Source organism: Cariama cristata, unplaced genomic scaffold (genome assembly GCF_000690535.1).
Source record: "Cariama cristata isolate BGI_N322 unplaced genomic scaffold, ASM69053v1 scaffold25325, whole genome shotgun sequence".
In the NCBI taxonomy this organism is placed as follows: domain Eukaryota; kingdom Metazoa; phylum Chordata; class Aves; order Cariamiformes; family Cariamidae; genus Cariama; species Cariama cristata.
In genome coordinates, this window is record NW_009619733.1 from 106,745 (window position 1) to 117,307 (window position 10,563).

At 39.2% G+C, this 10,563-nt stretch overlaps 1 protein-coding gene across 1 annotated transcript in view; it reads left to right on the forward strand.

Annotated features, from left to right (window-relative positions):
- MICAL3 (microtubule associated monooxygenase, calponin and LIM domain containing 3) overlaps nucleotides 1–10,563 on the forward strand; it is a gene marked incomplete at its 3' end in the record, with an annotated part of 66,300 nt that overhangs the window by 55,052 nt on the left and 685 nt on the right. The window contains exons 19-20 of the mRNA XM_009701363.1: nucleotides 4,800–4,995; nucleotides 9,755–10,011. Of these exons, the coding sequence (XP_009699665.1) occupies nucleotides 4,800–4,995; nucleotides 9,755–10,011 (453 nt within the window). The remainder of the gene's footprint in view (nucleotides 1–4,799; nucleotides 4,996–9,754; nucleotides 10,012–10,563) is intronic.

A 10,563-nucleotide genomic window follows, 5' to 3' on the forward strand; every position in this document is an offset into this window, starting at 1 on the left:
ATGTTATCTCTGGTCATACGATTTTCTTTACAGGAGGCAGACTGTGTCAAGGCTGAGATAAATAAAGGACTCTGGCAGCTTTCATGCAACAGTTAAGCAGCCTGTCCTGTTAAGCAAAACAGTTCCCTTCAGATGATCTGTGTAATGTTCATGGCCTACTGACTCTTCTGAAGTAAAGAATCAAATTTTAAAATGTGTCCTATTTTGGATGTTGCTTGTGGATTTTTAGCTGATCAGTTGATTGCATGAGAAGCTGCTGTTGGCTTTCAGGTAGCTCCCCTCTCTGACTAGTGACATAACTTTTTTTCTGGCAAATGCAGCCTCATCAGCCCCTTTTCTCTTGGTTGTGACTGGTTGCTGACTTTTGGCTCTGTGGGCCCAGATGCACTGACAAGGTAGAACGTCAGCTAATGGATAATGAGTGCACTCTACAGCTATCTCCCACCAGCAAGTTACAAAACAGTATGGGGAATACAACGTAATGATTTGAGAGAGGCACATTTCCCCTCCAGAGGAACATTAGAGAATAAGCTTTAGCGTCTACAAAAACTGCATTGGAATAGACCTTGCCCATGCATATAACACCATATATATCTGGAGGAAGTGAGGGTAGGAGAGCTTCAAACTTCCTTGTCTCTATTTATTTTCTTATTGTAGTTTCAAATGAATTGGTGTGAACTTTATAGCATAATAAGAGCAAATTGTTCATCATCTGGTCATGTTAACAGTACCTGTATCTCATGCTTACTTTCATCCCTTAAATAGGTTTGTGAACTGTAATGCTTTTCCTTCTGATAGTTGACAGCTTCACGGTGCAGAAAGTTGGCTACCAGTAGCATTTCTCCTGTTTCACATTTGGTAACAAGTTTGACAACGGCTTTGCAGCTAGCCAGATAAGTCTTCATGGCACCTTTTAGAAACAAAACCAATAGACCAAATGGTCCATATGGAGCAAACTCCTAGAAATCCTTAGCTGAAGCTGGTGATCAGTTGAGTTTCTGTATCATGTTCTCCAATGTAGAGCTGTTTTCTTTGCAAAGTGAAGTGATGTGACCAATCCTGCATATCAAATATATGGATATATACATTAATTAGCAAAACTGCTGGGAATGTCCTTCCTACTTTGAGATTTTGAGGCACGGAGTGCTTGTCAAGCTCACAGGACATCTTGGCTTGACCACATCCTTTTGCATGAATGTTTAGGAGTTTTTCCATCTTTTCGGGTTTTTTTAACACAGTTGCAGTGAGTCACTTACTCCCACTTATAGTTTGTGCTGTGATAGAATTGATTTGATTCTTTATGTACCAGTTATACTGGATCTTTATGATGAGAAGGGTGATGATGATTTGTATTTTGAAAAATATACCTGAAATATCATATATGTATATAAACAGATGTCAGCTTGATTTTCAGTCCTCTTTTATCTTAGAGCAATTGCTGCCAGTCTTTCTGCCCACTCTAGATACTGCAGCATTGAAACAAGCATTTTATTATTTTTTTTTAACACTCCATTCATTTCCTGTAATTATATGGGAATTATTTTATATTTCTTTTTTTGTTTTACTTTGAAAAGGCTGACAAAAACCCCTTAAGATTGTTAGAGAACAAGAGGAGTGCAATAATGTCAGATGAATGAAAAGTTCTTGTTCTTTTTGTTGTCATTGTTTTTTTCCTGCTTGTGGACTTTGCAACTATGTTGGGGTGTGCGTCAGGAGAGAACAAGTTAAAAACAGCTTGGGAAGGGATAGTTCTGCTAAAGTTTCTGAGCCTAGCTGATGGCTCTGTTGTGTATAAAGAGTTCCAAGTGGTAGAAAAACTCTTGGTTTATGATGATTTTAGTATATGCCTTCTTTGTTTTCCCTCACCTTGATGTTCTTGCGTTACCCAGAGTCCTTTGGTTTTTTTACTGTCAGCCAGAAGTGCCAGAGCAATATTCCAGGTCAGTTCCCCTGTTACTGTGAACTCAGGGTTGAGGAATGTAACACCGATTATAGAGTTGGCTGAGGTGGTGTCACCATCTAGAGAGAATGAAATGAAACGTGAATCCCAGCTGAAAAGGCAGTCCAGTTCCACTAAACTTTGAAGATACTAACACAACATAAGGCTTAGCAGCAGGAAATGGTAGAGACCACAGTATCCCTGGAAATGCAAGGTAATGTTCCCGCCTGCCACCTGAGCAAGCTTCTGTGGTTTATACCATAAAGAAGCCCTTTAGTTCAGCTGAGGGCACAGCAACCATGTGCCCACATCATAGAAGGGTTCAGTAATACTAAGGAAGAGAGGAAAAGACTCTGGGCAGTTGTCTTTATGAGATTTTATCTCTCTGGAGAGGCGTTAGAAATAAATGCCACTAATTATGGCAAGACCTGTATAGTTTTGTGTGAGAGAGTAAGACGGTACTGAGTGAGTAATTGCCCTGAAAAAAAGACTGTTAGGAATAAACTGAAAAACTACAAAGAGTGGAGAAAGAAAATGGAAACTGTCTTGGAGGTCAAAACATGTGAGGGTAAAGTAAACGTTGCAAAAGCTCATGCTGGGTTAGAATCTGCAAAGGAAAGGAAAGCAAACAGCTGTATTCCTTAAGCATGTAAAGTAAGAGCAAGGTAAGGGAAAGCAGAAGTGGGTCCGCAGTAAAGATGGGGCTGACATAAAATGCAGTTTTAGGTATAGTCATGCAATCAAATGAATACTTGGCCTCCAGTTTCAGTTGGAACAATGGCACTGGACATGGGAGCAAAAGAAGTCAGTGTGTAGCAAGATTTGGAAATGGAAATTAACCCACTGAAGCTGGAAGCAAGATTTAAGTATTACTATACTCTAATGAGAAGAAATAAAATTCGACCAAATAGTGTTTGTCTCGAGTGGAAGAATTGCACAATGAAATTGTGAGCTTTGTGGTAACAATTTGTGATTAAATCAAGCTATCCTGATGTACCTTGACTATCTAATTCAGGGTAATACTTTGTGACCACTGGATGACAGAAGTATGATCTGCAGATAAACAATTAAAAAGAAAAAAGAGAAAAAAGGTGATCTGAACAAGTACATATCAGTTAATCTAAACAGTAGATAAAACACCTTCTTTGAAAGAATAACCAAAGACTGCTAGTTCTGCAAGTGAAATCCTTTGACTTTAGGAAGGTAAATGGTATAAAATATGACATGGATTCACCAAAGACTGTGCTGGACTAGCTTGGCAGCTTTTATCGACAAAGTAACTGGTTACCTCCATAAGGGAAATATAGTGTATTCAAACAGTCTGGACTTCAGTAAAGCAGCTGAAGACTGCCACATGGAAGTAATTATTTAAACTGGATAAAACGAGGGAGTAGTACATGAAGTGTCAAGTAGCTAAGAAGTTGGCTTAAATGAGACGTTAGAGGTTTTATTGAAAAAGGAAATAATGGGGTTGAATGTCACCTACATACTGTGGAGTTTCACAAAAAATGATCTGGGGCCTGATCTTTGTAATACTTTCAGTAAGGTTACTGGCAAAAAAGGGGGAGGGGGGGGAAATCTTGCTAATGAAATTCATTGCTGAGGCACCATTTCAAACCCTCATCAATGCAGAGGAGGATAGGCATGTCATATGCTAAGAACTGCAAAATGTCGCAGACTGTAATATTAAAAATAGAAATGTAATAGTAGAAAGTACCAGGTCATGCACTAAGAAAGTGTTGAGAATTTTGGCTACTGACAAGGTGCTTATCAGTTGAAAGCAAAGAAGGAGGAAGATCTGAGTATCAGTCAGTAAATAAAAGCCACCATATAAATAGGCAAGCGTGTTCTCAATGTGTATCAGATGAGAGATTTCTGGCAGGGTTGTATGTTATGCTGATAAGACCTCATCTGGAAAGCTGTGTTCAATTCTAATCACGCAGGTTCTGGAAAGATTAATCCAAATGGACAGGTGCAGAGACCTAGGGGATGATCAGTGCACTGAAGAGCTTATCGTGTGAGAGGAATGCTTGGCTTGTTTAGCAAAGCAAAACAGAAGCTAGGAAAGATTGGGCTCTGTAAATAGTAAGTTGGGTAAGGGCAAACAGTGGCATGGTATTTAAGCTAAAATACTAGAGTTTTAAAAAGAAATGGATGAATGCACATTAGAACTTAATTCATTGAGTGCCACAGTGAATGAAGCTCCTGTATGCTTTTCTCTAACTGCCTGGTTCACATGTCCTTGCAATTTTCTGGGATTCATGGGATTTGTGCTTGCAAACCTCTCGCCTAGATTTTTCCCTATGGTTCATTTCATCGCAAACTCTGATAAAAAGCAAATTAATTCAACTCTATAAAAAGTTTTAAAACTTGTTCCAAGTGGGCCTTTTTCATTCCCTCCGTCATCTTTAAGTAGTAATAATATTTTCTGGCTCCCTAACTCTGTAGACTTACCTTGACTGGTAGCAATTTTGTCATGCAGCAGGATTGCCCCATAGCATTTCTATTGTGTCTCATAGAATATATCCAGTCTGTGACCAGGCCTTCCCCAGTACTTACTACATAGACCTTATTGCAGCTGTAGTTTTTGCAGCTAAAATGTCCCTATTTCCTCTCTCAACTAGGACATTTAACATTATTTTTAGCATCTATTAGCCAAAAACACTAAGATTCCCTTTTGCAGTCTGGCTCCCCAGCAGGTTCTGCCAGTAGTGGTGAACAGGATAATGACACAAGGTATTCTCTCGCTTTATTTACCTCCCTCTGCCTCATGCCCTTCTTCTCCCAATTGCTCAATTTTCTTAAAAAATTACAGTTTTGACTGTTGCATTTATTGTTTATTCACTGGCTTATTCTTTAGGTTCTAATGTAAATGGGCTGGAAGAGCCCAGCCTTGCTAAGCGGCTGCGTGGCACACCTGAGCGGATTGAGCTGGAGAACTACCGACTGTCACTGCAGCGGGAAGAAGAACTGGAAGAGGTTCCTGAAGAGACGCTAGCAGAGCATAACTTGAGCAGCGTGTTGGACAAAGGAGTAGAAGAGGATGTGCCCAGCAGGTTAGCACACGTTGTCCATAAGCTTTTTTTATACCTATCCAAACAGACTTTTGCCTGCTTTTCCCTTAGCTATTTTTAGCATGCTGTTTACCAGGTTGCCCTCTAAAGTTGTTGAAAATGTTCTCCATATGTACACCAGTATTTCATCTTATAGTTTCTATTCTTCTAAATAGCTTACTACCATTCTTAGAAGACACTTACAGTACCATGAAATTCAGTCCTAAGTTAGAAGGGATTTTTTTAGAATTTTTTAATTGTATCAAAGACAAATGAGTGTTTTGAACAAACAGAACATGGATTCAGATGGTAGGGCGTTCCAAAGTTAACCTTTTCTTCTGTATGTTTTGTATTACAATTCAAAACCTCTTTTGATTTAAAGATTCAAGCTTGACACGCATGTAATCCTGACTGAATGCTGATGCAATGCCTGAGAGATACTAATTTGAAGCAATAGTTACGACTGTTGAAAACATGTTGTACCTTCACAAATTTCTCTTTATCTGCAAAATGATGCATAAGCACACCAGGTTTCAAATATATGCAGGTAGAGCTACTGGAAATAGTTGTTGCAAGAATCATTGAGAGAAAATACTTGGTGAAGAATGCTTGTGAACTTGACTATAGTCAATCACACACTTTTTACAGAGTCTCAATCTCATAATACGATTTATAATCATCTACTTTTCTTTGTAGCGATCACAACCCTTAGCTTTTCAACTCTCAGTCTGTCCAGTAGCCTTCTTGAAGTAAACTCAGAAAATGCTGTTACTGGTTTCCTGAGACTTAGATCCTACAAAGGTATTCTGTGTATGCGTTACCTACACATATAGAGCTGTATGAGAAATTCCTTACTACGTTTATACATGTTAAATTGAACAGGATTGGTGTGGTGAAGAATGCAGGAATAAGAACGTTCATTACAAGGTTTACAGGATTAATGTAGTACAGAATCTGTGATTTATTTATCTGATAAGTTTGAAGATGCAGCATCTGGAATGGAGTAACTTTTAGTAGCCCGAACTCAGCCTTGATGGAGAGTGTGTATATGTGGACTCGTGAAGATGTGGTTTTCATAAGTGCCTGACAATTACTAATATCTTGAACAGCTGTTTTCTCTGAAACCTAAATAATACTTTTTGATTAATTTCATAACATTACTTTATTTAAAAGGTACTACTTTGACCTTTTACATAATTGAGATCTTACCTAGTGCTCTGATTGAATAATCTCAGGACTATTTGTGGGAGATGCAAACTCTATTTGCTTCACTCATCCTTCCTTTAGCTCCCTGCTCAGACCTAGGAATCATATAAACTGTGACAATATAGGCAATAATGACAGTGAAGGGTTTTCAGTCCTTTATGTTTCTAGCTCTAAACCAAAATTTACTAGCATAGAGCATTATTATTATTGGTCTTGATTTCAGTAAATTAGGACACAGCAGGCCTGCTCAGTAAATGGCAGAAGACTTCCACAGGAGAAGAGTTTAAAAAAAATTGGAGTTTTGACATTTTGGCACAAGGCTGTTGGTCATCTCCAAGAGGTGTTTTCAGAGATTATGGAGACTGAGGGCAGTAAACCATTAGGTTAGTGAGTTTGATTTCCTCTCACAGGGTGTTACATTTAGCTCCCTTTGTCCTACATACATCCCTGCAACCTGTATTAAGCTGAGTATTTCTGTCTGTAATAGACTGAATTGTGTAATTTTGCATGCGAAAAGCAGTGTGTAGTGGGCAACTCACGCTCTGTGATAGAGAGGAAAGAGATGATACATCAAATTCCCTGTCAGTTTCACTTGGAAAAATTTCTGTCCCAGGCCCAAATATGGCAAACAGTTTAATCAGAGCATTGATAAGGCTCTGGGGCCAAACATCAGAGAGAGAATTTTCTAGATGATGTAGCTATCAGATATCCTCTGCTCAGCTCTACCCACTACGTGGTATGTCACAGAAAGACCAAAAAAAAAAGGCGGAAAAAGTCTGACCACTTTTTCAGCAACAAAAGAAAAAAAGTTTGACTCCTGCATCAAGCCAACCAAAACCCTGATTTGATCATCTTTACTGTCTTCGTGAAGTGCCGCAGGGTTAGGAGCAGGCGGAGGAGATGGGGAACTCTTTGTTCCCTCCATGTCTTTTAGAGCAATGGAACTGGCTTCAAGGTTCACTGAGGTGTTACCTCTAAATGAAGCAGAGACCGTGCATTTTGGTGCACAACTTTCCATCACACACCCACTTAGGAGCGTGCACACTGCAGAGAAGGTTTACAGAAAACGGTATATTCAAAATATATTTTTTAAAAGAGAGTCAATCTTGTTTGAGCTTCAAACAGAAAAAAATCTTTTAAGCAACCAAACCCTGACTGCACAGTTTTCAGGGGTGGAAAAGCCTTTAAATGCCTTATTCATTGCCTTTAACTTGCAGTAACTCCCAGTACCTCATCTGCAGTTTTGGTATAATACCCTGTGGCTTTTGGAAGGAGTGTCACAGGACAGCTTGTGCTGTATGGGTCTATATGGCAAGGGAAGAGAAGAGGTTCATTTCCACAGTTTAGGTTTTGGTTCCTTTACTCCATACTAAATCCGTGTAGGTACACCTTTTTAATGAGTTATTCAGTTGCTTATACAAATTGTATACAGCAACCTACTTTGGTCTTTGGTCTCTGCTTTATAGAAAAAAAAAATTTCAGCTGTTGAATTAATTCCTGTGACACAGAGCTGCCATGCTGAAAGGAATGCCCACTATACCAGGCCATCTCACTGCTGTCTTTCAGCTTCTTGTTTCTCAGTATTAAAAGGTCAAACAAAAACCAAGTTATAAATAAAAGCCAAAGAAGGTAAAGTGAGCTATGTGGTAAAGAATTTATGTCGTCAATATTCCATGCGATAAGCTGGCTGGTTGAAGAGCAACAGCTCGTCCCATTCAGCAGTCATGGCAACGGTTTGAGCAGCAGTAAACCTTATTGACAGCATACGAAAACCCCAGCACGCAGCACCTGTCAGGTTTATTTCCATACCAAAGGATGGGAACGTTAGTCAGGGAGGAGAAGAACATCACTTTATATCTCTGTGACAATATCTGTGTAAAGCCTTTGGAATATGCCTTGGTCTCCTGGAATATGCACTAAGTCCATGGCGTGCAACAGTGTATGTATTCAGTATTTAGCATGTGAAAACCAGACAACCTGTTAAAAATAAGTATTCAGTTTATCCTATGAAAAGTTGGTTGTAATTTGAGCAAAGTAGTGTTATGTGTGTGCAGAACAGTGAAGAACCTATGGACAGAAGTATGTGACAATCAGCATGTTTGTGGTGTTTTCCTTATTAGCTTTGCTATCAAAATAGTCTCTCAGACAAGTAGATGAATAAAATTATGTAAATATGATATGTCTGTGTAGTGTTAGACTAATTTGAAGTTCTGCACCTGAATATATTTATCTGCAATATAAGAGAAAAAGTGCTGCCATATATATTTTTTTTTCAAACTGTCAGTTTGTCACATACTGTAATAAAACAGGATTACAACAACTGTACAAGTTACATTTTATAGACCTACAGGAAATTTAAACTTCATTATTTTCAACTTGTCCGTTTTCCCTCTTGTTGTCTATATGGAATGGGTTCTGCCAAAGGCAGTTAACTACACTGATAGCTGTCATAAGGAAGCAGCAGAAGTAGAATACTGTTCTCACATGATTCACCCAAACTTTAACCATTCACAGTTTTCTCCTTCAATCCAGATGAGTTTGAGCCTTTTAAGATTTATATGGGAAGCATTGAACTGTTGCTCTAATAGATGCAGTTCTTTTATGAAAATGATCTATTAAGGAAAAACAAAGGAAGAGGACCTTTTCGCCCTGCAGATATATTCTCTGAATGTGCTGTAGTTCACATTCATTTTCCAGTGACAAATGCAACCATCTTTCTCCCCAGTACCTCTGGGTAGTCCAGCATGTAAGGGTGAACTAGATTAAATGTTATTGTACAGACAGTTACGCTTATACTGAGGATCTGTTAGATTAAATGGAGATGCCTACTAAAAAGGACTAATAACTTACTGTTTTGCATGTTTTAGACTTTGCTGTAAGAATAATAAGCTCATTATTGTAATTATGCTTGCACTGCTTTCTACAGTTTCTTGCCACTATATACACTGTGTACTTAATTGGATATGTATTATAGTTCGGTCTGTGATGTAGAAAAGTGTGGGATTTTTTTTTTTTTTCTCCAGTTCTCCTTAGCTTACATGCTATATCTTTTGGCCTGATAGTCATGTTGTGTTCTTTCTACTCCCAAAGCCTTCTGTGGTTCACCCCAGCAAGTGCCAAAAACATCTTAGCTATCCAAAATGCTAGCAGTAGCTGCCATTATTGAAAGATGTGACCTTCTACATTCTGACACTGCTAAGAACTCTTGCACCGGTTTATCCAATGCGATGTGATATGAAGAAAGTAGTTTCTTTCTGCTGTGTTCAACTGTCATGAACTGTGACAATTAATGCTGCACAAATATTTGGACTTGGCTTCACAGGCACTTTGCTGCTGCTTCACCTTCTTTAAAAGAAGCGGGGTAAGGACCATACTGCAGCCCGCACGTGATGCTGTCACTAAAGCGCTATGCAATATTGGAAGCAGAAAATTAGTATTATGGTTTGCATTGTACATTTTGGGCTTGTATGTATTGAAATAACCTGTCACTGATCTAAGACCAATCTAGGAAACATTAGCTGGTTGTTTCCTTATTTTTTTCTCTAAACCCTTACAGTAGTTCAGAGTCTGAGATGGAGGAGGAAGATGAGGAGGAAGATGATGAACTACTGCTACCTCAGCAACCCCCTTCAGACTTGGGTGGTGTGCCATGGAAAGAGGCTGTGCGTATCCATGCCCTCTTGAAGGGAAAGAATGCAGCAGTGATTGAGGCTGAGGAAAATCATGAGATCGAGGACAAAGAAGAGGAGGAGGAGGAGGAGGAAGACGAGGAGGAGGAAGACGAAGAGGAGGAAGATGAGGAGTCAAGCGAAGGTTAGATGATTGATTTGTCCTTCCTTTCTGTTAGACAGCAGGGCAAACTGAGTTGAGTATTTGCCATGCAGAATGAGAAAGATTTGCCTTGGAAAACTTTTCTTCTTTCACTTCTTTATTGCTTTGATTTTTGAAGGAGTTACTGTCAAGCAGGCTTGAGGTGGATCATTCTGCATACAGAAGATCATTGCTCACAGGGCAGTTACAGCACTAGTACCAACACAATATGCTTCCCACGCACCATGCCAACATGTGCAATTCATGGCTTTGTGACACTGTATTGTTTTATTGTTGTTTTTTATTAGTATGGGGAATTAGATTTGAATGTGCCCTTTGTCCTGTAACAGCAAGAGCTGGAAGCATTGCGGAGGCAGTGTTTTCAGTTTTGCAGACTGCCTCACTAAGGGGTGGTGCTCTGTTACTGTCATCAGGGCATCCCAGAAGAAGCTGCTTGTAGCTCTCCTTAGTTAAAAGACGGCCTTGAGAAATCAGGGAGTTCAGGTGGTTCCCATTTTAGCTCTGAGGGATTTCTGTGGAAAATCTTAGGGAAAG